The 27,777-nt window shown below is 48.6% G+C and overlaps 7 protein-coding genes and 2 pseudogenes across 7 annotated transcripts in view; 4 read left to right on the forward strand and 5 right to left on the reverse strand.

Annotated features, from left to right (window-relative positions):
- LOC147096137 (von Willebrand factor A domain-containing protein 7-like) overlaps nucleotides 1-1,127 on the reverse strand; it is a 64,164-nt gene extending 63,037 nt beyond the window's left edge. Inside the window, exon 1 of the mRNA XM_085973784.1 lies at nucleotides 1,001-1,127. Within this exon, the coding sequence (XP_085829910.1) occupies nucleotides 1,001-1,127 (127 nt within the window). The remainder of the gene's footprint in view (nucleotides 1-1,000) is intronic.
- A 100-nt stretch (nucleotides 1,128-1,227) lies between these two features.
- On the reverse strand, nucleotides 1,228-1,572 carry LOC147096138 (histone H1.3-like). Its single transcript, XM_085973785.1, has one exon. It carries the CDS (start codon nucleotides 1,570-1,572, stop codon nucleotides 1,228-1,230), a length of 345 nt encoding a protein of 114 aa, XP_085829911.1.
- A 6,416-nt stretch (nucleotides 1,573-7,988) lies between these two features.
- LOC147096139 (histone H1.4-like) lies at nucleotides 7,989-8,630 on the reverse strand. The gene has a single exon (XM_085974099.1). It carries the CDS (start codon nucleotides 8,628-8,630, stop codon nucleotides 7,989-7,991), a length of 642 nt encoding a protein of 213 aa, XP_085830225.1.
- A 2,115-nt stretch (nucleotides 8,631-10,745) lies between these two features.
- On the reverse strand, nucleotides 10,746-11,707 carry LOC147096140 (uncharacterized). Its single transcript, XM_085975032.1, has one exon. The coding sequence runs from the start codon at nucleotides 11,622-11,624 to the stop codon at nucleotides 10,929-10,931; it is 696 nt and encodes a 231-aa protein (XP_085831158.1). The 5' UTR covers nucleotides 11,625-11,707; the 3' UTR covers nucleotides 10,746-10,928.
- Nucleotides 11,708-16,348: 4,641 nt separating this feature from the next.
- Nucleotides 16,349-16,836, reverse strand: LOC147096141 (histone H2A-like). Its single transcript, XM_085975033.1, has one exon. It carries the CDS (start codon nucleotides 16,746-16,748, stop codon nucleotides 16,359-16,361), a length of 390 nt encoding a protein of 129 aa, XP_085831159.1. The 5' UTR covers nucleotides 16,749-16,836; the 3' UTR covers nucleotides 16,349-16,358.
- A 2,640-nt stretch (nucleotides 16,837-19,476) lies between these two features.
- Nucleotides 19,477-20,017, forward strand: LOC147096142 (histone H2B 8-like). Its single transcript, XM_085975035.1, has one exon. It carries the CDS (start codon nucleotides 19,487-19,489, stop codon nucleotides 19,865-19,867), a length of 381 nt encoding a protein of 126 aa, XP_085831161.1. The 5' UTR covers nucleotides 19,477-19,486; the 3' UTR covers nucleotides 19,868-20,017.
- Nucleotides 19,978-21,344, forward strand: LOC147096143 (histone H3-like; annotated as a pseudogene).
- A 1,434-nt stretch (nucleotides 21,345-22,778) lies between these two features.
- On the forward strand, nucleotides 22,779-23,182 carry LOC147096144 (histone H2B type 1-A-like). Its single transcript, XM_085974100.1, has one exon. It carries the CDS (start codon nucleotides 22,801-22,803, stop codon nucleotides 23,161-23,163), a length of 363 nt encoding a protein of 120 aa, XP_085830226.1. The 5' UTR covers nucleotides 22,779-22,800; the 3' UTR covers nucleotides 23,164-23,182.
- A 3,246-nt stretch (nucleotides 23,183-26,428) lies between these two features.
- On the forward strand, nucleotides 26,429-27,157 carry LOC147096145 (histone H2AX-like; annotated as a pseudogene).
- The last annotated feature ends 620 nt before the right edge of the window (nucleotides 27,158-27,777 follow it).

Raw genomic sequence — 27,777 nt, forward strand, 5'->3', positions numbered from 1 at the left:
TCACGACGCCGTTGGACCCGACGTTTTTTTTTTTTTTTCCCGGCTCCTTTTCCCTCTCGACCGTGGTCGAGTGCCCAGCCCTTATCCTCCGGCTATTCTTTTCACTTTCCCTTACTCACAGTCACCGTGGCAGAAGGGACAGTCAGTGCCTGTTGCTGATGGAAGTTTTTGTCGCTAAAGTCTTCCTCCTTTCTATTGCTGCAGCCTTGAGTTTTCTCCCAGCCGAATGACGAGGGCGGTTGCCTCTTTTCGACGCTCTTTCGTTGCTTGAAAATATTGTTGCCGCAGGGTACGATCGGACTCGTCGCCACTGTAAAGTCTGTGGGTTGTGCAGTTAATTACGACACAGACTTCAGGAGTAACATACAACAGGACTTTACTATTCGAAGGTCAGGGCGAATCTGCCCTATAAATCATGCCACAGCACTTATATACCGGTGTGGTCACCGTCGGTATTACCGTATACAGAAGCCAAACAAGTAGTGCCACACCTAAAATAGTTCTCTTAAAGGTGAACGGTTACATACAATAGTCTCTTAAAGGTAGACGGTTACATACACTACAGTACCTGCTGCCAGCCCATCTCGCTGGAGTCTCCGCCGGATGGTCGACGCCCGTGCCCCTGGAATTGGCCTTCTTCTGCAGAGTTGCAGGTAGGTTCGAATCAACTCGTCGCCAATGTTAAATCCGTGAATCTTGATGTATGGTGTCCTTCAACAAATAGACAGAGACTGCAGAGGAACAATCAACAGGTGTTTACTGGATGAGGGTCACTCAAAAAAACTAACAGTACAGACCCCGACTCAGGGTTATATACAGGCGTGGTCACTGCCGGTACTACAGTATACAGGAGCTGTAAAAGGTAGTTCTCCCCTTAAAGGTACATACACTACAGAGATCAGTCAATGTATTTAGCTCCTTATTTTGCGAATCTGTAAGTGGCTCTGAAAAGAGCCTTTTATTTAGTGTTGAGCTGGTTCGCCGCTCCTGCCCCGTCTACCTCCTCTTCGGGGCCCGTCACTTATGCCCCACAGTCCGGGAGGCTGTGGGCCACTTGGGGGCTTTTCTGGGCTTGGCCTTCCGGGGGCTCTTGGCCGCCGCCGACTTCTTGGCGCGTTTATGGGCATCAGGTTTGGCCGCCGCCGCCCTCTTGCGGGCCGGTTTCTTGGCGGCCGGTTTCCTCTTGGTGCCTCCTTCGGCCCCGTCCTCAGCCTCTCCTTCCTCGCCCTACTCCTCCTCCACCTCTCGGTCTGGCTGCAGGGAGGCCGAGGAGGTGCCGGTGCCGCTCTCCACCAGCGAGCCCTTGTTGGCCAAAGTGCTGGCTGACTGGTTGGGCCAGACGGCGGCACCTTTCTCCAGCTCATAGCTGGAGACTGAGATTGTTTTCTTCAGGGCGCCCAGCTTGGGGTCCGCCTGGTGCTCCTTGGTGGCGGCCACCGCCTCCAGGATCTGCTCGGCCACTGCGGCGGTGGCGCCTCCTTTCTGCGGCCAGTAGGCAGCCTTCTTCTTGGCGGCGGCATTGAGAGGAGCGGGTGCGGGGACATCCGCTTTAACAGGGATGGTCTCGGCCATCGGGTAAGTCTGCGCTGATGGACGTCGCGCAAACTTGTGGCAGGGCCGCCGCGGTGACTTTGTTTATAAGGGCGGACGGCGGAAGAGATCGAGTCAACCTGCCGCTCGGCCACGACCCCGCCCAGGAAGCCCCGCCCCTCTCGCTCCTCTCTGTTACAAAGAAAGCCTCGCATTTATAAAGAACAATCAACATCATGAAAATAGATTATCTGGTCATTATCACATTGTTGTTTGTGGGAGCTTGCTGTGTGCAAATTGGCTGCCGCGTTTCCCACATTACAACAGTGACTACACTCCAAAAATACTTCATTGACTTTGTAAAGTGCTTTGAGACGTCCGGTGGCCGTGAAAGGCGCTATAGAAATGCAAGTTTTTCTTTCTTATTTATATAGAAACAGAAAATGCTGGACATACTCAGGCAGCATCTATGGAGAGAGAGAGAAAAACAGAGTTAACATTCCAGGTCGATGTCCTTAACCGCCTGCTGCACCTGCATGCTTACCTTCAACGACTGGTGCACAAGTACACCCAGGTCTCATTGCACGTCCCCTTCTCCCAATCTATTGCCATTCAGATAATAATCTGCCTTCCTGTTTTTGCCACCAAAGTGGATAACCTCACATTTATCCACATTATAGTGCATCTGCCCAATTACCCAACCTGTCCAAATCATACTGGAGTTTCTCAGCATCCTCCTCCTTTAACGACCTCAGGACATCCCAAAGTGCTTCACGGCCAATAAAGTACTTTTGAAGTGTATTCGCAGTTGTAATGTGGCAAATACATCTGATTGTATTTTCTGCAGAAAGTTATTCTGAAATTAGACGAATGCTCAGTTTTATTTGGCGCAATTCTTGCCTTAGTATTGAAGTAATTTGACCCCAATTAATCTAAATGCAAGTTTGGTAAATCACTAAACCATTGGGGCCGATCTGTTTGTTTATAATCGTATTGCAGAATGCAGAGAATCAGAGAAAGAAAGACTTGCATTTATATAGCACCTTTCACGACCTCAGCACACCCCAAAGCGTAGTACAGCCAATGAAGTGTAGTCAATGTTGTATTGTAGCAAAGCAGCCTCCCTCCTTCATTAAATCTCCCTTTGCTTATTCTGGAGGTTGAATTCAGCAATCCTTATATTATCAAAAATAACGGAAGAATAGTGGGGCTGGGGAATAGATGGGGAGCGAAAGAACGATATATTAGGAGGGATGAAGAGCCGGGTTTTAAAGAGGGTCTTAAATGAGGAGCGAGTGGTGGAGGAGTTGGGGAGGGAATTCCAGATTGTTGGGCTGATGTGCTTTAAGACGCGACCATCAATGGGGGGTGAGGGGAGGTGAGACATGCAGAAGTGGACAAGTTTAGAGGAACAGTGAGTCTGGAGGGTTGTTGTAGAGTTGGGGGAGAGAAGAGGCCAAGGAGAGATTTAAACACAAGAATGATCTGAGACAGTCTGAGAGAATCTTTCACGACTTTGTTAATGGCTGTTTTGGTGATGTGGGGAGGGCAGAATCCTGATTGAAGGGATTCAAAGTGTAGTTTTTACTCCAGGATGTTATGAGTTATATATGAGCCCTTCGTGTAACATGGGTTTCAGAGAATCCTTCTTACTGATGGGTCTAGAAAACCTTCAGTAATCTAGTCATAGAGGACAGAACCCTGGGAAACCTGACTTCCTGGGAAAAGAGAATGAAATGCCAACAACGGCACAGGTAAAGTGATTTGAGAGGAAACCTGATAGCGATGAAAATAGCTCTGGCAGAAGATTATGTATAATGAGAACATGTTTAGAAGTATTGATGTCCATGAAAGCCCTCCCAACAGTTCCTGTAGTTGTTATGAAAGGGTAGATTCATCAACTGTAATCGTAGTCCCTGAGGAAAATTTAAAATACACAAACCAAGCCAATCGGTGGAATGAGAGCCAGCTGAGTGCTCACCTACATCGAATGTGTAAATATCAATCTGCTGCTACATCTATTGGATGTCCTCACACAAAGATAAGGGTGATCAAAACCTCAAACCAATTGATTGCAGACGAGAAAAGCCACCAGAATGGATTTGGTGGCAAGCTGTACTGGCAGGAGCAACTGGCAGCCCCCCTGTCGCTCCCCCCCAACCACCCCCCCCGCCCCGCCCCCCCCCCCACCAAGGAGAGATTATGTTAGTGGGAGATTTCACTGAATTTCAATTGTAAGACATTAACAATGTGCAGGAGCTATAAAGGACTATTACACTCATTCTGCCGCTGCCCCAAAGTTGCTCAAATCTTGTACAACACCCGATTTTGCTCTACCCAATAGGCATCTGGTTCCCTCTTGAGCACTACCTGGCTCCACTGGTAAAGTTTCATAGAAACATAGAAAAATAGAAAAATGGGAGCAGGAGTCGGCCATTCGGCCCTTCGAGCCTGCTCCGCCATTCAATATGATCATGGCTGATCCTCTATCTCAATACCATATTCCTGCTCTCTCCCCATACCCCTTGATGCCTTTTGTGTCCAGAAATCTATCTATCTCCTTCTTAAATATATTCACCATTTAAACTTTTCTTTTTCTAATTGCGAAATGAATGGATTAAAATGGTTACTTCAGTCCGTTGCAGAGATATTGTGGCTCTAAAAAGAGCCTTTGGCCTAGAAATTTAGTTGTTAGCGCCAGCCACTAGCGCCTTAGGAGGAGGAGAAGTGGGGCGCTAAGTGGCTAGCGCCTGGGCACGGCGCGATCTGCGCCTCTCGCGAACTTCACTCAAGATTTAGCGGCGGCGCTAAACTGCAGCGCCTGCTCAGCTGCGCGCGCAGATCCTGACGTCATTTCATGGTGCAACGCCCTTGGTGCGCCCCGAACCGGAACTTCAGTGGCGCCGCCCTTCTGTGCGCCTGGCGCCCCCAGCGACTGGTAGAGGGGAACGGTTCCCAGTCGCTGTGGGGCGCGGGGGGTGCTATTTAAAGGGGACTCCTCCTGTATTATAAGTGGCAGCCATTTTGTGCGGGTTAGGTTGATTGGCCATGATAAAAATTGGCCCTTAGTGTTAGGGGGGATTAAATATGTGGGGTTACGGGGTTACAGGGATAGGGCTTGGGTGGGATGGCTGTTGGTGTAGGGACCGGGTGCTAGGGTTTGGATGATCAGCCATGATCTCGTTGAATGGCGGAGCAGACTCGAAGGGCCGAATGGCCTACTCCTGCTCCTAGTTTCTATGTTTCTATGTTTCTGTGTGAGAGACGGATATTTGGAGAGACAAAGGGAGAGAGCTTTGTGCATTGACTCAGTGCTCGCACAGGTACTTCTGGCTTCAGGCCAGAGCTTTGCACTTGAATTTAACTTTCAGTGCCATAGCCTTGAGTCGCCACATATAATGGGGGCAGCAATGGGTGGAAACATTGGGCTTCTCCATTGCATTCAAAGGGCTCAGAGACGCCGTGAGAGAGTGCCAGTCATGGCCAGATGGAGCAGGGCCAACAGGCGTCGGCACAGGAGGCCTTACCCACACAGGGTATACCACCAGCAGTACTCATATCTGAACATGTCTGAGGAGCAGTGTGTTCAGAGGCTGCGATTCAGAAGGGAGGTGGTCACTGAGATCTGCCACCTGCTTTGCAGAGATCTGCAGCCACAGCTGAGGAGCAGGACGTCTCTGTCGGTGGCAGTGAAGGTGACGGTGGCTCTCAACTTCTATGCCACCGGCTCCTTCCAATCCGCTACTGGGGACATTGCCAACATCTCCCAGTTTGCAGTACATTGCTGCAGCCACCAGGTGACCAATGCCCTTTTCAGAAGGAGACGTCAGTACATCTCCTTCCCCATGACCCTGGACAAGCAGCAAGAGCGTGCAATGGGATTTGGAAGAATAGCGGGCTTCTGCATGGTCCTGGGCGTAGAACTGATGAACCAGCAATGGTCAGGCCTTGCTTCAGGGCTGCAGTGTGCAGGGTGTGCCAGCCAAACAAATTGACCCTCCCCCTTTAAGAGCTGACCGGCGCCAGCGTGTCTGCCTTCAATCAGCAACTCGCCGCACATGCGCTGCGCCCGCCCTCGGTGTTAGCGCCTTGGCACGCCGGCTGAGCCCCTTATGATAGTCGTGCATCGCCTGCTTTAGCGCAGCAGCAACCTCTTGGGGCGATGCAACTGAATATCGGCGAAGGTGGTGCTAAGTTGCGCCGGGCGCTAAATTTAGCGAACGCCCGGCTGCAGTGCCCCAAACGTGGCTCTACTGAATTTCTAGGCCTTTAAATTTACAGTTTTAAGATGCCTTTCTTTTTCCCTTCAATTTATTTAGGTTTTTTTTACAATTTAGGTTTTCTGCAAGTTGTCTTCCTCTCAGTCCGCTCCTTGGTGGGTTTCTTGCCGACATTCCTGGTTGTCCCTGTGGTCGTATTGGTTTCCTTCTTGGCCTTGATCCCGGCCACAGTTTCCACCCGCTACTGTTTCTGCCTCTTGCTGTGGACGAAGGAGCCGATGGCCATGGGTCTGCACCAGCGAGCCGTTGCCCAGCAGGCTCTTGACAGCCAGCTGGACGCGGGCCTGGTTCTTCTCCACCTCATGGCCGTTGGCCAGCAGCGCCTTCTGGAGGAGAGGCCACCGCGCTGCTTGCGGGCCGACAGTGCCTGCAGGATCAGCTGGGAGATCCGCAGCTCTTTCCTCCTGCGGCGCAGGTAGGATCAGAGCTGGCTCTTCTTCTTCTGGGTCGTCTTCTGCTGCTCCTGCTGGTGGTCGGTGTTAGCGCCAGGGGAGAGTCTTGGGCAAATTGGGCGTGCGTGGGAAGGGTTGAAGCGCACCCATCAGTGTCAGCCAGTGGCTCAGTGGGCAGCACTCGCCTCGGAGTCAAAAGGTTGTGTGTTCAAGTCCCACTCCAGAGACTTGAGCAAAAAAATCCAGGCCAAAACTCCAGTGCAGTACTCCTGGAGGTGCTGTCTTTCGGATGAGACCGAGGTCCCGTCTGCTCTCTCATGTGGACGTAAAAGATCCCACAGCACTATTTCGAAGAGGAGCAGGGGGGAGTTCTCCCTGTTGTCCTGGCCAATATTTATCCCTCAATCAACATAACAAAAAGATTATCTGGTCGTAGCGAGAGGGTTCGAGTATAGGAACAAGGATGTCTTGCTGCAGTTGTACAGGGCCTTGGTGAGACCACACCTTGAGTATTGTGTGCAGTTTTGGTCGCCTTATCTGAGGAAGGATGTTCTTGCCATGGAGGGAGTGCAGCAAAGTTTCACCAGGCTGATACCTGGGATGGCAGGAATGACGTATGAGGAGAGATTGGGTCGATTGGGCTTATACTCGCTGGAGTTTAGAAGAATGAGTGGGGATCTCATTGAAACTTATAAAATTCTAACAGGACTAGACAGACTAGATGCAGGAAGGATGTTCTCGATGGCCGGGGAGTCCAGAACCAGGGGTCACACTTTAAGGATAAGGGGTAGGCCATTTAGGACAGAGATGAGAAGGAATTTCTTCACCCAGAGAGTGGTGAACCTGTGGAATTCTCTACCACAGAAGGCAGTGGAAGCCAATTCATTAAATATATTCAAGAAGGGGTTAGATATATTTCTTAAGGCTAAAGGGATCAAGGGATATGGAGAGAAGGCAGGGACAGGGTACTGAATTTGGATGATCAGCCATGATCTCATTGAATGGCGGAACAGGCTTGAGGGGCCGAATGGCCTACTCCTGCTCCTATCTTCTATGTTTCTGTCATCATCACATTGCTGTTTGTGGAAGCTTGCAACAGTGACTACACACCAGAAAGTACATTGGCTGTAAAGCGCTTTGGGAGGTCCGGTCATCGTGAAAAACGCGATATAAATGCAAGTCTTTATTTCTTTCGCCCAATTTAATGATGGGATGTCATCTCCAATTTCAGCAACTTGCCATCAAAAAAGTAGCTTCAGCCGCCGCCGCTGTTACTTAAAGGCACAAGGCGGACCCGATAGAAGCAATCCCCGGGGTCATCACCTCCCGCGCCGGCCAATCAGGCGCCTCGCCTGGTTGCAACAACTAATGTTTCAAGTCCCAGATCTCCCCCCAAAACGAGCAAATTCCCCCAGGCTCGTCTTACATCAACTTCCACGATGATTCTTCGTGCAAAACGGGCTCCAGGTTCTGAATGACCTATTCCTATCTTCTAAAACAATTAAAATTGCTGACAATGCAGAGCACTTTTGAAGACTATTCCTAAGGAATGACCTCGCCACAAACATGTGACGCATCGTTCTCCCGTTCAGACTGATTGACGTGTTGTATATTTATTTCCAAGCACTTCCACCACTCCTTCCCCCGCATTTATTTCAATTACATAATTACACAAAAAAAATCTAATTCGGCTCTTTGATGAATTATTTTGTGGCTCTGAAAAGAGCCGTTGTCTTTTTTTATCCCCAGTCTAATAAATCAATCATTCGGGGAGATTCGCTTGCACTCAGGAGCTGTCCAGTTGCTCCGAGCACACTTGGCTTTCTTTCTCCGAGAGGGAGGTCTCCTGAGCGGGGGTTTGGTCCACTTCCTGCTCCGGTTGTTTGGCCAGTTTTCTCAGCTTTGCACGCTGGCGTTTGCTTTTCCCTTGGTCCCTGGCCGCCTTCCTCCCCTTGGGTTTGCGGGCGGTGGCCCTCCTCGCCCCCTTCCTGGCGGCGCCCTGTTTCTTGGTTTTCCTGGGCGAGCCTCTGCTCCTGGGCGCCGCCTTCCTGACCGCACGTTGCTTCATCCTCCTCCTCCTCTCTCTGGCGGCGGCGGGCTCCCTCTTGGGCTTCTCCTCCTCCTCCCGGTCGCCCCACGTCTTGCTGAGCCTGAAGGAGCCCGAGGCGCCGCTGCCGGTGGGCTGCAGCAGCGAGCCTTTGGTCACCAGGCTCCGGACCGCCTGGTTAACCCGCCAGTTGTTTCTGGCCACGTCGTAGCCGCGGCCCGAGAGGACCTTCTTGAGAGCCGACAGCGAGAGCCCCCGGCGCTCCTTGGTGGCCGCCACCGCCTCCAGGATCTGCTGGGACACAGTGGCGCCGGGTCTCCTAGCCGGGGGCGCAGCCCTGGTCTTCCTCCTGGTGCTCCTGGCAGGGAGAGTGTCGGCCATGGCTTGGGCTGGGACCTTTTCTCTCTATCTCTCTCTATCTGAGTGTGTGTTGGGGAATGAAGAGTTTCCAGCAGCCGGCGCTATTTAACCAGGCGAACCGGACGCTGCAGAGCCAAAGGTCTCAGAAGAAACACATTACACGAGGGGATTGGTTTTATTTCCAAACCGTGGGCCAGGCTGGAGTGATAATGCCTTCACGGATATGTAATTTGGGACAGACAGTTCATGAAGCCAATTATCTCAATACACCACAGTTCCCAGAACTTCAAGTTCTTCTCTTCCTTTTACCATAATAAAGGCTTTTAATGTTAAATCTTAGCATCAGCTCATCGATTATTTATTTATTTTCATCCTTTCATTTCCTGCCTTTTCGTGACTGTTTTCTACACTCGCCATCACGGTGCAGAAGACGCAATGTTTGTGCTCTGATTGCTCTCCGCATCTCAGTTTGGACTTGAGTTAAAGTCGGTTCCCCAGTGAGGTGATGTTGGAAGCAGCAGGTGATGACTTTTTTTTCTCCAGCCGCCTTTCTCGACAGCTCGCAGACAGATTACTGCTGGGCTCGGGAGGACCGTCTTTGGTTTATGAATTGTTGTGGGGAGCGGGGTTTGGGGATTTCAGTAGATTACTAACATCTCGGGAATAGCCCCCGGTGCAAATAATTTGGCCCTCCACTCCGGGAGCGTTCTCTCGCATCTTTCTGAGCTTCAATTTGGAGTGCAGATCGGGTGCCAGAGAGGAAGTGACAGGAGGCGAAACCGTTAGGAGAAAACGCCTCAGAAAGACAGATTTAGAAACCATTGCTGCCCCCCTAGGAGTGCCGTGACTACAAGACGGGAGTGAAGAACCCTCGCCAAGACCAGCGGAGCGCCATGGGCTCAGTCGCAAACCCGCCACTGCCACGAATTCGGTTATCTTCAAACTGCTTGGGGAGATCGCTCAGGATTTCAAGACCGGTCTTTGCTGGAGGTGGGGCTCCCAGGACAGTACGCCATCCTTGCTCTGCGGGTCACCGTCATTCCCAAGTAAATCCAGCTGGGCTGCTGCATCCGCAAGAAGGAATGGACCCAGTTCAGTAATTGTACAACTCTGTTAGGATCCACTGCATGTGGAAACTGAACAAAAAACACACCAGCACAATGACCCGAGTAAACACTAGTGTAATGTATTCACTAGTGAAATGCAGACACCGTCCTATTAAATTGTGTAACCGATGCATTTATGTGTTAAACAATCGGATTAGTGTTATCCTCCGTTAACATTAATCTGGGATGCAGCCATGTCGAGTACTCGTCCACAAAACCGAATGAAATCACTTTATAGGATGTCTGTCGTTGGGACATATATGAATATAAAAAAAAGTCTAAATGTCCGAGATTTCCCCATCTCCAGTATTTACATTAGTTGTCTCAGACTCCTGTCAATTAATTTAAAGTATTTTTCTGTCCTTTGTTTTAACAATGAGCGGTGCATTTTACAGGTACAAAAAATGGAAAACCTGGAACTAAAAACAAAAAAATTACTGATACTGGAAACGCTCAGCAGTTCGTCTAGCATTTGGGAGAAAGGTGTGTTCAGTTTTTTTTAATTGATTTGCATTTATATCGCGCCTTCCACGACCCTAAGACGTCCCGAAGCGCTTCACTGCCAATGAAATAATTTTGAAGTCTAGTAAAACTGTTGTAATGTAGGAAACAGTACTGGGTGGAAAATTAATTTTAACTTTTGTTAAAAAAAACTACCGTCCATTAACAGCCTGTGAAATTGGGCTGTGAAATTCGATTGGTGGGGGGTCAATCAATTAGTATTTCAAAAAGACACACTTTAATTGGATTGGGAAAGGTGGCAACGGACAAAAGTCCAGTAAATACACCGCCTTTAAGAGGGCACTACTGAAAAATAATCCAACCGGAGATCCAATCAAACTAAAAGCTTAATAACTAACGTGTCCTGTGCGGTGCCCGTGTGGCCATCGCATTAGCTTGGTGAGTGATCCCGACTCAAGCAGGGGAAAATCTTCACACCGGCTCTTAATTTTCCCCAATAATCAGAGCGTTGTTCCCCTCAACTCCCCGTAATCAAATGATCAATGTTTTATAAAACTTCCGAAACACATTTGTTGTCATCGAGTTTATTTCGTTATCCTCTTTACAATGCGAAAAGATTTGTCCTTCATTTTCCAACTAGTGACCCGTTTTCAGAAAAAACTATTTAGCAATGGCCACTCGTTTATAGCTCAATTTGGTTAAAATCGGTGGCTCTGAAAAGAGCCGTTGTGTTCAGGTATAAGTTTTCTTCTCACAGGCGTTTCTCCCCTTTAGCGGCAGGCGTAGTTACCCGATAGCCGCGGACGACGGGGTTATTCCGCGGTCGCCCCAACGACCTCTTGGGCTTGGCGGCCGGCGATCGCCCCCGGCGGGGGTTGGGCGCCCCTTTCCTGCCGCGGGCGGGCTTGAACTTGCGGTAGAGCGGCGCCTTCCGGCCCTTGGCGGCTTTGGTCTTGTGGACGCGGACGGCGGCCCGGCCCTTGGCCCGCCCCGCCGCCAACTTGGGTTTGCGGCGAGTTGGCGCCGCCTTGTGGGGCCGGGCCGCCGCCGGGCGCTTGGCCGCCGTCGATTTTTTGGAGCGGTTGAACCTGAAGGAGCCCGAGGCGCCGGTGCCGGCGGTCTGCACCAGTGAGCCCTCCTTCACCAGGTACTTGACCGTGTGATTAACGCGGTTGTTGTTGCGGTTCACGTCGTAGCCCCGGGCCGACAGCGCCTGCTTGAGGGCGGCCAGCGAGATGCCGCGCCGCTCTTTGGCGGCCGCCGCCACCTGCAAGATCTGTTGGGTCACCGTGGGGCCCGTCTTCTTGGGGCGCGGCGGGACCGGCCGCTGCTGCTGGTGGCGATGATGGTGTTGCTGCTGCTGCCGCCGCCGCTTCTTGACCATCGGCTTCTCCACCACGCCCGAATCGCCCAGCATCTCCTCCGCCTTCTGGTTGTTGTCAGCCATGCCAAGGATCCAGTGCGATACCGGGACTGCGTTTAGAGCCGCTCTTTCCTGTCTTTCTATCTGCCTGGCCAACGTCGCGCAAACGCGGCTGGAACTTAAGGCAATGCCAGCTGGAGCCGCCGCTTTTATAGAGGGAAGGCGGACGGAGTGGGGTAAACTCGCCGCCTGGCCCCGCCCCCTTGTCCTCTCCCCACCACCCCTTGACCTCTTGACTTTAGCCTTTTTGTGTTTCTCCCTGACATTAAAACCCCAGATTCCTGCAAAACCCGCGCGCCCCGGCCTCCGGCACCCGGCCCGCCCCAAGGCACCGGCTGCACCGTGTCGGCCGGCGGCGGCGTGGTGGCCCCTGCCTCCCGAAAACCACGCCGAAAGTGGGGCCAGGTGCGAAAATCGGCGGCGCCTCTCGGCGTTTTGCCCCTTCCGCCCAGGAAAGGTCGCCCTAAACGCCGACTTTGGCCGGAATTGAGAATTCTCCCTCAAAGCGGGGCTGCTCGGCTCCAACTTTCAGCGGGAACCCCCGGCGCTGGGCTTTCGGCTGCGCTGCCAGGATCCCGTGAAGGTGGCCGCAGTAGCACAGATCATTCAGGGACCGGGACGGCGCACCGTCCAGTTGGGTTAAGCCAATGGGATCGCTTGACTTCACAAATTCCTGCTCTGGGGAATTAACGGCTCCAAGAATGTGATACAATAGCAAAATACTGCGGATGCTGGAAACCTGAAATAACAGAAAATGCTGGAAGCTGGCCAGGCAGCATCTGTGGAGAGGGAGACAGAGTTAACGTCCCAGTCCTGAAACGTTAATTCTGTCTCTCTCCACGGATGCTGCCTGAGTGTTTCCAGCGTTTTCTGTTGTTATCCAAGAATGTGATGTAGTCTTTTGAAACGTGCTTGTGTTGGAACTTTTCTTTTCCTGATTTGTTGGAGGGGGGATGGGTGGAAATTTGCGTGCGGGCCCGCAAGAAGGCGGAGGTTTTCCGTTTATGCATTTGCCGGCCCGCGATTTGCCTCCACTTCTCGCCTATGCTAGAAAAACGTTGGGCCAGCGAGCGCAGAAGCGGAAAATTCCGGTTAAACTCCAGGGAAGCACATATCTTTATCGTCATTGGGAAATTTCTGCCGAATTACTTTCAGTGCCAGATCAGATCAGAATGTTTCAGTGACTATTCGGCTGAAGAAAAGCGAAGGGATTTATCAGGTCCATAATGTGCCCCATGTGTGTGTTGATATAAATAAGGAACACATCGAGCCAGTTCACAAAAAAAATCGTTTAAAATGCTGTTCAGTAACAGCTCATTTATTTTTGAAAGGGAGGAAACTTGAACATTTATTTTCAGAATATGATGTGAGTTTCCGCCCCCCGCCCCCGTTTAAACACAAAACGCCAGCTATTGTTTATACAAACCACCCATTCAGACGTCCTTAGTCAATTAAAGGCTGTGCCAAATGTGATTTTTATTGCGGGGTGGGTGGGGGTGATGGGACTAATGAGCAATAAGAGAGTTGGGAGCCTACTCGCCCCCATACTCTGACCTGATCAGGGCGTAATTTCAGTTCCAATGGACAGCCAACCAGTCTGGTTTGAAATCAGCCCAGTTCACAAGACAACTTTATAATGCACCACATTTCCATGTCATTGTACCACTAATTATTACCAGGTTTACTCCGTCCGCCTGCTCATTAGCGAGCTTTACATAACCAGATATTTGATATTTTTTTCAGGATGGGTTGGGAGTCTTAAAGAGCATTTCTAATCTTAACTGATACCATTTGAATGATGGTGATCGTGGCGAATTAATGCTTGCAAATTCAATTCTTACGGTGCAGATGTAAAATTAAATATGTCAATTGCTTGCTCCTCGTAGTTTTTTAAATACTAAAAGGTGTTCGACAATACATTCCCAAGGCTTGAGGTCCCAGCTAACCCATTACATCAGGAATAAATGGATCCCGGGGAAAATAACACACTAGATACGAGCATCGGAATGAAAATACATGTGTTCTCTTTTGAACATTTCAACGTCACTATTAAATCGAGGGTTGCAACCGCTCATTCGCAGTTGTGGGTGATCCGTTATGTAATCACCGCCCAATCTCATTGATGACCAGGGACGCAACAGGCCAGATCCTTATAGGTTATTTGATGTGAACTGGGTCGATGTGTTCCTTATTTATTTCAACACACACATGGGGCACATTATGGACCTGATAAATCCCTTCGCTTTTCTTCAGCCGATTTGACACTGAAATATAGGCAGAACCTCAGAGTCCACGAACAATTCAATAGCGGCTGTCGGAAACATAATGATCACATGTGACCCATTCTGTGTTTAAAGTTAGTCATCTACGGAGATTTTATATTAAAACACATTTACTTTTTTTTTTAAAAAGCGGCAATTAAACATTCTGATCTGATCTGGCACTGAAAGTAATTCGGCAGAAATTTCCCAATGACGCTAAAGATATGTGCTTCCCTGGAGTTTAACCGGGATTTTCCGCTTCTGCGCTCGCTGGCCCGACATTTTTCTAGCATAGGCGAGAAGTGGAGGAAAATCGCGGGCCGGCAAAGGCATAAACGGAAAACTTCCGCCTTCTTGCGGGCACGCACGCACGTTTATTTTTAAAGTTGTTGAACCTATGCTAATACATCTTTCCCCAAAGCTGCTGTTGCAGGGAAGACTGTGTCAATACCGACCGTTTTGCGATTTCCAAATTTGTGTGTTTTGCGCCCATTTCCGAATTAATTTCTGAATTCTAAGAAGCACTTGTATGAATCCAAGATTCAGAAGCACTTTTCCGGATACTCAGCGCTCGCCGCACGAATGGATATAACTGGAGCTCTTGATGTCCCTCTGGGAATGGTCTATCTGTGTATAGTGCAGTGCACAAGCCTGTTGCCCCGTCGACCACTATGTCAAATGGTTCAAACCTCATCATAGGATGCAGTCGGGCTCAATAATAACATTGCAGATTGAACTTTCCAACCTGTTTGCTGAAGTGTCTGCAGACCAAATTCATTACTCAGCAGCCAGGGAGCAGGGAGCAGAAGATCGTAGAGATTACAATTGGTACGATCTGGAATACACAGCCTGAAAGAGTGGTGGAAATAGATTCAATAGGGAAGTGGATCTCTACTTTAAACGGAAAAACATTGCAGGGCTATGGGGAAAGAGCAGGGAAGTGGGATTAATTGGAAGTTCTTTCAGAGAGACACAATGGGAGGAATGTTCTGGTCTATATGTGACTCCAGCCCCACAGAATGTGGTTGACTCTTAATTGCCCTCTGAAATGGCCTAGCAAGCAAGGCGGCTCACCACCACCTCAAGGGCAATTAGGAATGGGCAATAAAAGCTGGCTTTGACTGGAATGCCCATGTCCTGTGAATGAAGAATAAAAACAATTGCTGTAACTGTTTACTGTAACTAATCGTCTGGAAAGGAATGATCAGGGATCTGATGATATTATAGATTAGGGTTTTTGAGCAATCCCCCAAAAAAGTTCCTCGTCAACTTGCTTGATTTAACGTTCACGGGTGCCTGTTTTCAGCTATCACTGAGCATCCAGGCCATTCTCGAATGCTCCAGTATTGGGAAAGCATGAGCTTGTGTCGGAGACTGTGGGATGGGTTTGGATTTCCATGAGGAGGGAGGAAGGAGTAAGAATAACGAGCCATCAATGAGGTACAAGACAGGAGAAAAGATCGCACACCAGCCTGAAGAAAATGGAGAATATAAAAGGAGCGACGGCATCTTCGATACATGAGGAAGGACATTGAAAAGCACTCCGAGTACGCTCAATACTTCAACCTTGAAGCCAATGGGTAGACCATATAAAAGCACAACTGGGCAGATCTGCGGGGTTGGTGGTGGTTGTCAGAAGATGACAGGAATCGAGCAAACTGCAGGCAAATCAATTGAAGAGAAAGCTCCCGGTAAACAGACGGCCACCAAGGGTGCTCCAGCCATCGACGGAGCAAAACCAATTTCAGACCCGAAGTTAACCTAACCCGCTCAAACGAGAACAGGGCTAGGTCAGCTCGACGCCCGAATTTGCACTCCAATAGCGCGGTGAATTTACGCTTTCACCCCCACCCCGCAACTTCAATGGAAACAATATAAACTGTGCGACACCCAAGTCCTGATCCGCTACCACCCGGGCGAACCTTCGCCGCAAGAAGTGAAGAAGACTACAATCGGATGAGGTGTAAAACCGGAACCTGTTCCCGCTGGGCGGGTTAAGTTAAAATGATCCCTCCTCCCTCAATAGAACTGAATATTGGGCGGGACGTTTAACTGGCGGCCCAGTCTATTCCGCCAGTTTGGGACGACCGCCCCAGATGAATTTCTACCCCCTTCCTGCTTTGAGTGAAGCAACCGTCCCCTCGAACCAAAGAGGCGTTCGTTTCAGGCAACATAAAGGAGCACCACAGGGCACATTTTCCAAATGGAGCCTCGCTCTCCAGCAGCACCATTAGAACCCGGCTTTTCCTCCTGAGCAAAGAGCTTCGCCCACCTCAGACACCTTTCCTGATTTCGGGCGCCCGATGTTCACGATCTTTGGTCCATTAAGGTTTGTGCCCTACTCATTATACGAGGTCAAGGCAGGTTTTTAACAACAGCCCATTCAAGGAGCTCAATTGGGAATGAAAGTTAGGAGGTAGCTCTTCGGAAAGAGGAGGTGGGTAATTCTGAAAAGAGCCTTTCTGGTTTGTTGAATCGATTTATTGATGTTCGTCCTTTAGGTGTAAACCTTGCTGGGGCGGCCGGTTTTCTTGGGCAGCAGCACGGCCTGGATGTTGGGCAGGACCCCGCCCTGGGCTATGGTGACCCCGCCCAGCAGCTTGTTGAGCTCCTCGTCGTTGCGGATGGCTAGCTGTAGGTGGCGGGGGATGATGCGGGTCTTCTTGTTGTCGCGGGCCGCGTTGCCGGCCAGCTCCAGGATCTCGGCGGTCAGGTACTCGAGGACGGCGGCCAGGTAGACCGGGCCTCCGGCCCCCACCCACTCCGAGTAATGGCCCTTGCGCACCAGGCGGTGGATGCGGCCGACCGGGAACTGGAGACCGGCTCGGGAGGAGCGGGTCTTGGACTTGGCTCGTCCTTTGCCTCCAGTTTTACCACGGCCCAACATCTTAATAAAAAATCTCAGCGACTCTAATAAGCCGGTTGGTGCCGGTCAATTCTCCTTTTATACGTTTCAGCCAGATCAGGATGCGGTCGTTTCTCATTGCTTGAATAACATTCACTTGTTTCTGATTGGTCTCTAACTCAGTAGAATAGACACATTACAAATATTTAGTGAATAGGAAGCGGCGTCTTACCCATCCCTAATTAGCATACTTTGTCTCATGGGTCATGGACCATGGGGCACAGCGCGGTCCTCAAGGTCAACGGCCAGGTACGAACATACACAGGGGCAATGGCGGACAGGTAAAAGCCCTCTGGTCCGTCCAGCCTGTCTCACACAACTGCACAACCTGTGAATCACAATATATGCGGTCTCCACCCCCAACCCGAAGCCATGTGACATCCTGGGAGAGGCGAGAAAACAGATTTTTTTTTAAAACAGGCCAATTTGGGGGGAATTTCCCCTCTGACTCATCTAGGCGATGGAAACGAGTCCACGAGATCACTCTGCAGTACTCATCTTCTGTAAGAGGTGACCTCCGCCCCAGTCAGAAACAGGTCCAGCTCTCGCTTGAAGGTAGATGGGAACTCCGGCCCCGACACGGTCGGCGTAGTAGCCAGTGCATGCGGCCGACCGGGAACTGGAGACCAGCCCTGATGAAAGACAGAAAGACTTGCATTGATACAGCACCTTACACAACCTCAGGATGTCCCAAAGCACTTTACAGCCAATTAAGTACTAGTTGAAGTGCAGTCACTTAATGTGGGAAACGCAGCAACCAATTTGTGCACAGCAAGGTCCCCACACACAGCAATGAGATCATGAGCAGATAATCTGTTTTTAACTGTTGTTGGAGAAACATAGAAGATAGGAACAGGAGTAGGCCATTTGGCTCCTCGAGCCTGCTCTGCCATTCAATGCGATCATGGCTGATCATCCAAACTCAGTACCCTGTCCCTGCTTTCGCCCCATATGCCTTGATCCCCTTAGTCTTAAGAAATATATCTAACTCCTTCTTGAATATATTTAATGAATTGGCCTCAACTGCCTTCTGTGGTAGAGAATTCCACAGGTTCATCACTCTCTGAGTGAAGAAATTCCTCCTCATCTCAGTCCTAAATGGCTTACTCCTTTTATCCTTAGACTGTGACCCCTGGTTCTGGATTCCCCCGCCATCGGGAACAGCCTTCCTGCATCTAGTCTGTCTAGTCCTGTTAGAATTTTTAAAGTTTCAATGAGATCCCCTCTCATTAACTCTGGCGAATATAAGCCTAATCGACCCAATCTCTCTTCATACGTCATTCCTGCCATCCCAGGTATCAGTCTGGTGAATTTTCGCTGCACTCCCTCCATGGCAAGAACATCCTTCCTCAGATAAGACGACCAAAACTGCACACAATACTCAAGGTGTGGTCTCACCAAGGCCCTGTACAACTGCAGCAAGACATCGTTGCTCCTGTACTCGAATCCTCTCGCTATGAAGGCCAGCATACCATTTGCCTTCTTAACCGTCTGCTGCACCTGCATGCATAACTTCAGCAACTGGTGCACAAGGACACCCAGGTCTCGTTGCACTTCCCCTTTTTCCAATCTATTGCCTTTCAGATAATAATCTGCCTTCCTGTTTTTGCCACCAAAGTGGATAACCTCGCATTTATCCACATTATACTGCATCTGCCATGCATCTGCCCAATCGCCCAACCTGTCTAAATCGTACTGGAGTTTCTCTGCATCTTCCTCACAGCACACACGCCCACCCAGCTTTGTGTGTGTGGGGGAGGGGGGTGCGGGGCCATGGAGGAATTAGAAAACAAGTGTGAGATTTTTTAAATCGAGGCGTTGCTTAACCGGGAGCCTCTGTAGGTCATCGAGCACAAGGGGTGATGGTTGAATGGGACTTGGTGCAAGTGCACACAGGGGCAGCAGAGTTTTGGATGACCTCAAGTTTACGTTGGGCAGTATGTTGGAGGCCAGCCAGGAGTGCGTTGGAATAGTCAAGTCTAGAGGTAACAAAGGCATTGTTGAGGTTTTCAGCAGCAGATGAGCTGAGGCAGAGGCGGGGTCGGGCGATGTACCGGCGGCGGAAATAGGCGGTCTCAGTGATGGCGTGGATATGTGGTCGGAAGCTCATCTGAGGGGGGTGGGGGTTCAAATATGACACCACGGTTGCGAACAGTCTGGCTCAGCCAGCTGCCCAGGGAGAGGGAGGGAGTCGGTGGCGTGGGGACGCAGTTAGTGGCGGGGACCGAAGACGATGGCTTCAGTCTTCCCAACATTCAGCTGGCTCAATCTCGGGCAGTCTGCAATTTAACAGGGCAACTTATGGTACCAAAAATATATTTTTCAACAGAAAATGCTGGAAATACTCAGCAGGCCAGGCAGCATCCGTGGAGAGAGAAACAGAGTTAACGTTTCAGGTCTGGGACCCTTCATCAAGTATTTCCAGCATTTTCTGTTGTTATTTCAGTTTTCCAGCATCCGCAGTATTTTGCTATTGTAATATATTGTTCAAGCTGCAGCCATGTGGAGACTCTCCCCCACGTGCCTGAGACAAGCTGCAACACCATGAGCGTTTCTGATTGGCCAGTTGGCACCCCTTGATGCTTACTCACAATAGATACTTATGCGCTGGTTCACCAATAGGAATCCATCACTTTCTGATTCCTCATTTGCATACGGCTAGCTATTAAATATCGCGTCCCGGAGACTTTCTCCATCACAAACCCTCGCGTCCATTCAACATGCTCGTAGCGGCGTCGATGGGTATCGCCCCGAAAAAGGGGCCGAAGAAAGCGGCCAGCAAGAATCGGACCAAAGGCGAGAAGAAGCGCAGGAAGACCAGGAAGCAGAGTTACAGCATCTACATCTACAAGGTGCTGAAGCAGGTTCACCCCGACACCGGCATCTCCTCCAAGGCCATGAGTGTCATCAACTCGTTTGTCACCGACATCTTCGAGCGCATCGCCTGCGAGGCCTCCCGCCTGATCCGCTACAGCAAACGCCAGACCATCTCCTCCCGGGAGATCCAGACCGCCGTCCGCCTCCTGCTGCCCGGGGAACTGGCCAAGCACGCCGTCTCGGAGGGGACGAAAGCTGTCACCAAATATACCAGCTGCAAATAAAGCCTCTCGTTCCTCCCACCTTAAAAACTCAACCCAAAGGCTCTTTTCAGAGCCACTCACGAGATCCAGAAGGTACTATTTATTTTCATTTCACTAATGACATTTGAAATATGGACAGCATAAAGAATGAAACTCTTTATTTAACCCACACCGTTTCATTTTATTGTCGTTCGGATTTTGCTGGTGTGTTTTTGTAATACAGTATATCGGTAATTTAAAATAGATTGAAATTTAACAAATATATAACAAAATTATGTATTGTCACTGCCCTGTTTTTGTACAAAGCACTCATTTATAAGCGGGTCGCTGAAAAGCTAAAATGAAATTAAATCTGTCAATTCAGGAACCAGTAATTTTAAAGGATCAATTTGCCATAATTCACATTTTTGACAATGATTTATTATTCAGTCTCACAGATGCCATTTTAATAATGATTAATCAGTCCCACAGACGCTATAATTTTAATTAAAATTATTCAGTCTCACAGATGACAATTTTTAGCAATAATGATTATTATTTAGCCTCACAGATGCAAGCTTTAATTATTATTCAGTCCCAGATACCATAATTTTTAATGATTATTCAATCCCACAGATGCAATAATTTTAACAATAATGATTATTCAATCCCAGAGATGCAATAATTTTAACAATAATGATTATTATTCAATCCCACAGATGCCATGATTTTAATAACTGGTTATTCAGTCCCACAGAGGGCCATCATTTTAACAATAACGAGTATGATTCACAGACGTGCTCTTATTCTATAAGCCACCTTTTTCGTTGGTTTTCATTTTCCCTCCCTTTTTTCTTTGGTGTCGGAGGATGGAGCGGATTGAAAAACGCGCCAATCAGAGGCAGAGATTTGCCGCATTTTCAGCCAATCAAAAGGCGCAGCTCGGCCGGCGGCTGCTATAAAAGCCGCAGCCCGGAGTCCGCGCGAAAGCAGCAGTGGCGAGGACCAAGCAGACAGCGCGCAAGTCCACCGTGGGCAAAGCATCGCAAGCAGTTGGCTACCAAGGCGGCACGCAAGAGCGTTCCGGCCACGGGCTGGGTGAAGAAGCCTCATCGCTACCGGCCCGGCAACGTGGCTCTGTGGGAGATCCGCCGTTACCAGAAGTCCACCGAGATGCTGGTCCGCAAATTGCCCTTCCGGCGCCTGGTCCGAGAGATCGCGCAGAACTTCAAGACAGACCTGCGTTTCCAGACCTCGGCCGCCATGGCCCTGCAGGAGGCCAGCGAGGCCTACCTAGTGGGGCTCTTCGAGGACACCAATCTGCGCCATCCACGCCAAGCGGATCACGATCATGCCCAAGGACATCCACCTGGCCCGGCGCATCCACGGCGAGGGCGCCTGAGCCTCACGCCTCCAGCAGCCTTGGTCCATTTGAGGAACGGGAACTTGAAACCAAACGGCTCTTTTAAGAGCCACTTTAATCTTTGTGGGGAAAAAGCTGTAATGCAGAGAAACCTGAATAACCCAATATTTACATTGCAAAAGCGAAACACTGCTGGGAATCTGGAATGAATGCTGGAAATACTCAGCAGGTCACCGCCTTGAAACGTTAACTATGAATGTTGCAGTGACCAAATTGAAAAAGTAGAGCACGTTGCAATAATGAGTAGGCCATTCAGGCCCTCGAGCCTGCTCCACCCTTCAATGCGATCATGGCTGATCATCCAAATTCAGTACCCTCTCCCTCCTTTCTCCCCATACCCGTTGATGCCTTTAGCCTTAAGAAATACATCTAATTCCTTGAATATATTTAATGAATTGGCCTCCACTGCCTTCTGTGGTAGAGAATTCCACAGGTTCATCACTCTCTGGGTGAAGAAATTCCTCCTCATCTCTGTCCTAAATGGCTTACCCCTTATCCTTAGCCTGTGACCCCTGGTTCTGGACTCCCAGACCATCGGGAACATCCTTCCTGCATCTAGTCTGTCTAGTCCTGTTAGAAGTTTATAAATTTCAATGAGATCCCCACTCATTCTTCTAAACTCCAGCGAGTATAAGCCCAATCGACCCAATCTCTCCTCATACGTCATTCCTGCCATCCCAGGTATCAATCTGGTGAATCTTCGCTGAACTCCCTCCATGGCAAGAACATCCTTCCTCAGATAAGGCGACCAAAACTGCACACAATACTCAAGGTGTGGTCTCACCAAGGCCCTGTATAACTGCAGCAAGACATCCTTGTTCTTGTACTCGAACCCTCTCGCTACGAAGGCCAGCATACCATTTGCCTTCTTAACCGCCTGCTGCACCTGCATGCTTACCTTCAGCGACTGGTGCACAAGGACACGCAGGTCTCGTTGCACTTCCCCTTCGCCCAATCTATTGCCGTTCAGATCCACGGATGTTGCCTGGCCTGTTGAATGTTTCCAGCATTTTCTGTTGTTGATCAGATTTCCAGCATCCACAGTATTTTGCGAGTTTAAGAAGCATTCACTATCACAGATAAAATTAAAACATAACGCTAGAAAATCACAGCTGGTAAGAGAACTGACCGGGTTAACCTCTCCTGATCCGCCATCTGGGTCTAACGCCTCCCTGCAGAGATTGCCGGGGTCTCTGTGAATGTTTGAGGAGATCCTCCACCGGCATTGCTTATAAAGATGAAAAGCCCAAGAGCTTGGCTGCATTGGGTGCGGCCTTTGGTGTCAAAGGTCACCTCGCGCTGCTGCCAGTGGTTCCCGCTCGGGATCGCCGACACAAACCAAACCGTCTGGCGCTTCTGATTGGTCCGCTCCTCCCAGCGAGGGAACGCAATCTGAAAGCTAATTGGTTTAAAGCTGAAGTTCGTCCAATAGGAAATCCTTCTTTCTAATTCTGGATTAGCATAACGGGATCTATATATGCGAGAGGCGGAGCGGTTTATTTGATTGAGTAGCAGGTTGTTTGAACTGACAGTTATTTCGGAGGCAGCGGGTATGGGCGGTGTGTCTCGCAAGGCGTCGAAGCAGTCGCTTACTAAAATGAAGAAGAAAGTACCCAAGAAGCGGAGGAAAATCCGCAAGCAGAGCTATTCCACGTACGTGTACAGGGTGTTGACCCAGGTTCACCCCACCACCCGGATCTCATCCAAGGCCATGAGTGTCATGAACTCCTTCGTTGTCGACATCTTCGATCGCATCGCTTCCGAGGCCAAGCACCTCATTCACTACAACAAGCGGCAGACCATCTCGGCCAGGGAAATCCAGAGCGCCGTCCGCCTCATGCTACCGGGGCAACTGGCAAAACACGCCGTCTCTGAAGGAATGAAAGCTGTTTCCAAATACACCAACTCCATTTAGGCCGACCATGTAAAATAATTTTTTAAAAACCACAACGGCTCTTTTAAGAGCCACACACAATAATCAAAGAAGGGCTCTAAATTCAAGCAAAGGTGTTATGATATGGTGGAAGGCGGGGGGGGGGTTATTTTATCAACTAAAGCCTTAAAAATGGACACTAAAGATATTCCAATCTGACTGATATGAGATGTTAACACAGCTGCATAAATTTATTTGGCAGACAAGACAATTCTGCCATTAATTTGCTGTATCCGGCATTGCACATTCAGCACATTGGTCATGTCAGCCACGGGCTAAATATAGTTACAGATTCTACAGCACAGGAACAAACCATTTGCCCAAACTGGTCTATGCCGCTGTTTATGCTGCACACGAGTCTCCTCCCACCCCTCTTCATCTCACCCCATCAGTATATCCTTCTATTCCCTTCTCCCTCATGTACTTATCTAGCTTTCCCTTAAATGCACCTATGCTACTCGTCTCAACTACTCCTAAGTCGTACTTCAAAATTAAAACGAATAATCGTTTCCCCGAGGGTGATGTCACAAATGATGATATTTCTGCTGTTTATATAATAATAAGGCGCTTAAAATATTAGCCATGTTTTTTTCAATTTTTTTAAAGCTATTTCCTTACATGTAAAATCATACACCACAGGAGGAGGCTATTCGACCCATCGTGCCTGTGCCGGCTCTTTGAAAGAGCTATGTAATTAATCCCACTCCTCTGCTCTTTTCCCCATAGCCCTGCAATTTTTTGTTTTCCTTTTCAAGTATTTATCCAATTCCCCATTGAATCTGCTTCCACCCTACTTTCAAGAAGTGCGTTCCAGATCACAACAATACGTTGCCTAAAGAAAAAATCTCCCCTCTGGTTCTTTTGCCAATTATTTAAAGATTCATCTAGTGAAGGCTACTTGGTTTCGTTCCTCATGTGAAATTAAATCAAAAAGCAAATTTTTAAAACGTTGAACAGAATGCCCATTTGTGCAACTGTGCGTTCAATTCAGCTGTCTGGCAACAGTGTGCACTTTGAAATTGTGGCTCTCGTAGTTCGGAGCCAACACATGTGCCCGGGAAGTTGTTTGTGGGCAGGTTGTTATGGGTCGATATCAACAGAAACGTGTGCGAAATGATGAAATGTCTAGCTGCTGTGCATGGAACCGCATCTGGTGGATTCTAACTCCACTTAAAACACTTCCCCGTCATTATAGGATGTCGAGTAGGCCGCTTCTGTGGGCATCCTTTGTGACCAAACTTTTGCCGGGAGCGTTCGCATCAGTTAACCTGCGGATAGTTTGCTAATTTCTCGACACTGCCGTTTAAGTCGGTGCGTGCTAGCAGCTAGCTGCTGTGGAATATTGAATGTGATTGGTGTGTGCTTAGCTCAACTCAAGACTCCAGCAGAAAAAAAGAGCAGGAAAAGTTGTGTTATCACCCTGAATTTTGCAATTGTTATCTGTAAACGCCCAAGCTTCTCATGTCCTTCCACAACGCTTTATTAAGGCTCTATTAATTACATAAGAAAATCTGCAATCAGATAAAAGCCGTTTTTGGCAAGCTAACAATTTTAATTGATGATTCTACATAGCAACAAAACTACGCTAGTGGCATGTTAGTGTGACACCGACAAACGCACCGACCCTATTACCTGCTCTTCGGCCTTTTGGAAATCTGTAACTAAAAAGTCGAATTATCATAGAAAGCCCGTGTGACTGCATTGATCGTCACTGATTCAGTGACACATAGTTGTAGAACGATTTAGTTGTATGTTTTGGTGATTGGGCTAATGCAATATTAGGCACAACAAACACAGTAGTTGGTCCGTATCATTCAGGTGAATATCCGGATTTAATAATATGGCACTGTCTCAATCGTAGGACTAAATGGTAAATTAGAGGTTATACTGATGAAGTAAATGGTTTCGTCTACTTTTATAGGCGAGCCCTGTAGCTGCTGTTCGCCGCTCAAAGAAAGGGGAATTGCGAGAATTTGCTGAAGGCCTGGATTTGCATCAAAATAAAATCGGGTGAATATTAAGAATCGAAATGGATTGCGAGTTCAGACAGAAGCGTTCTGTGTGGGATATCGGTGAGGCACTTCATGCTATTTTCTTTGCTGCTTTAGACAACGAGGAGAGACAGAACTACACACAATGGCTCACAAGACTGCAATCTGCTGAATTCACCCAGGATTTAGGGGCAATGTGTGACGGCCTTTATATTGCCTTTCCTTTGAGAGTTATGGCAGAAACAAAATTAATGCAGACAACCACATGAGACGTGCAAAACGAATCTTAGAGGCTACGAAGGAAGCTGGAAGCGACAAGAAAGTCATCTGAAACGTGCCTCTCGTCTCGAATAGAAAGCGTGTTAACTTCAACCAATAGCATTTCTTTCCAGTTGGATAAATCACACGAGATCTTCATGTCTTACCTTGGCTGCAGTAGAAAACGGCAGGGACAGTGTGCAATATTCGATCCCAATTGCCCAATCGTCTTCCTTCTATTAGTAATAATATTGAGCGTTAAAATGATTACTGGCCTTGCAATAGGTAAAATAAAAACTGGAACAAGACGAAAAGTTAAGCGGCGTTTTTCTGCACCACCTCCAGGAACTGAATATTTGTGTATGTTCTTACAGCTATTGAAAATCTATGATGGGGAATGCTGCATTTATTACGCTCTTCTTGAAATGCTTTTATTTTTGTTTCACAATCCCTCAGACAAAAGCCTACCGTAAACGCAATCTGCTTACAGAAACAAATCACTGCGGATGCTGGAAATCTGAAATGAAAACAGAAAATGCTGGAAAAATTCAGCACGTCAGGCAGCATCTGTGGAGAGAGAGAAAAACAGAGTTAACGTTTCAGATCATCGACCTGAAACGTTAATTTTGTTTCTCTCTCCACAAATGCTGTCTGACCTGCTGAGTTTTTCCAGCATTTTCTGTTTTTATTAACGCAAACTGCTTGTCAGTTTGGTGTATTTTCATTTTACAAGCTGGCATGGAGAAACTGGATTGGCAGCATGATTTTTGTTACTGATATTGAGGGAACCAATTTCGGCCGCGCTAAGCCCTAAAAGTTTGCCCTTGGCCCATGAGACAAAGTATGCTAATTAGGGCTTCCTATTCCTAAATATTTGTAATGTGTCTATTGTTCTGCTCAGTTATAGACCAATCAGAAACAAATGAAGGTTATTCAACCAATGAGAAACGACCGCAGCTCGAACTGGCTGAAAGGTATAAAAGGAGAATTGCTCGGCAAATAGAGCGGCTCATTAGAGTCGGTGAGAGTTTGTTGAATGATGTCAGGTTGTGGTAAAACTGGAGGCAAAGGATGCGCCAAGTCCAAGACCCGCTCCTCCCGAGCCGGTCGGCCGCATCCACCGCCTGCTGCGCAAGGGTCACTACTCTGAGCGGGTGGGGGCCGGAGTCCCGGTCTACCTGGTCGCCGAGATCCTGGAGCTGGCCGGCAACGCGGCCCGCGACAACAGGAAGACCCGCATCATCTCCCGCCACCTGCAGCTCGCCATCCGCAACGACGAGGAGCTCAACAAGCTGCTGGGCGGGGTCACCATAGCCCAGGGCGGGGTCCTGCCCAACATCCAGGCCGTGCTGCTGCCCAAGAAAACCGGCCACCCCAGCAAGGTTTACACCTAAAGGACAAACATCAATGAATCGATTCAACGGACCACAAAGGCTCTTTTCAGAGCCACCCACCTCCTCTTTCTAAAGAACTTCAGCCATATTCTCCACTTTAATTTGAATAACTTCAGAGATCTACCAGCGGACTTCCAGACGAAATGTTTCATCCCAGACTTTTTAGTTCTAATACTTTGTTAAAATGCTGTGAAAATTAATTACTGGCTGGAGGCACCCCTTTGTTTTCAATGTAAAATCTGCTCTAAATTGAAAATGTAAATTCGTGGCCTACATTAAAAAAGAAAAACGATCGAACGGTTGTTACAGTATTCAAAATTATTAAAGATTATGTGTTCCTTCAATGAGTAGCTGTCTCAATTCTTTGGAAGCAACGTGGGCTTTTTGGTGGAATTCTTTTTGACCACGATAATTTTTTTAAAACAGCTTAAAATTTTGATCAAAATGCTGCATTCTCTAAATCTCCTCTGCCCCCTCCCCAGGGCCTTAACATCCTTCCTAAAGTCGGGTGCCCAGAATTGAACAATACTCCAGCTGGGGCCTAATCAGTGATTTGTAATTGTTTAGCATAACCTTCCTTCAGCCCGATTCAATCCCTTTTCTCCGCACCATCTTGGTTTTGCTCTTTCCGCAGATGCTGCCTGACCTGCTGAGTGTTTTCGAGCACTTGCTGTTTTTTTAAAATTTGCCTGCGATACTTTTCAGGCAAATGATGGCTTACATGTACAATGCTTCAAACTTAGTATGCCAGGCGGAAAACAATTGGGATAAATGCAGGATATAAATAAAACACCAAAATAAATGCAAAGGATGCCTGCAAACCTGGGATACTTGACTGGAAACAATTGGGATAAATGCAGGATGTAAATACTGTAATGTAAATATTGGGTTATTCAGATTTCTCAACATTATGGCTGTTCCCCCACAAGAATTTAAGTGGCTCTTAAAAGAGC

This window comes from Somniosus microcephalus, unplaced genomic scaffold (assembly GCF_052327205.1).
Source record: "Somniosus microcephalus isolate GS21.2 unplaced genomic scaffold, FLI_Smic_1.0 unresolved_chr1, whole genome shotgun sequence".
NCBI lineage: Eukaryota > Metazoa > Chordata > Chondrichthyes > Squaliformes > Somniosidae > Somniosus > Somniosus microcephalus.

Coding starts and splice junctions, on each gene's coding strand:
- LOC147096138 (XM_085973785.1), bottom strand. CDS start 1,572: ATGGCCGAGACCATCCCTGTTAAAGCGGATGTCCCCGCACCCGCTCCT.
- LOC147096141 (XM_085975033.1), bottom strand. CDS start 16,748: ATGTTGGGCCGTGGTAAAACTGGAGGCAAAGGACGAGCCAAGTCCAAG.
- LOC147096144 (XM_085974100.1), top strand. CDS start 22,801: ATGGGCGGTGTGTCTCGCAAGGCGTCGAAGCAGTCGCTTACTAAAATG.
- LOC147096139 (XM_085974099.1), bottom strand. CDS start 8,630: ATGGCCGACACTCTCCCTGCCAGGAGCACCAGGAGGAAGACCAGGGCT.
- LOC147096140 (XM_085975032.1), bottom strand. CDS start 11,624: ATGGCTGACAACAACCAGAAGGCGGAGGAGATGCTGGGCGATTCGGGC.
- LOC147096142 (XM_085975035.1), top strand. CDS start 19,487: ATGCTCGTAGCGGCGTCGATGGGTATCGCCCCGAAAAAGGGGCCGAAG.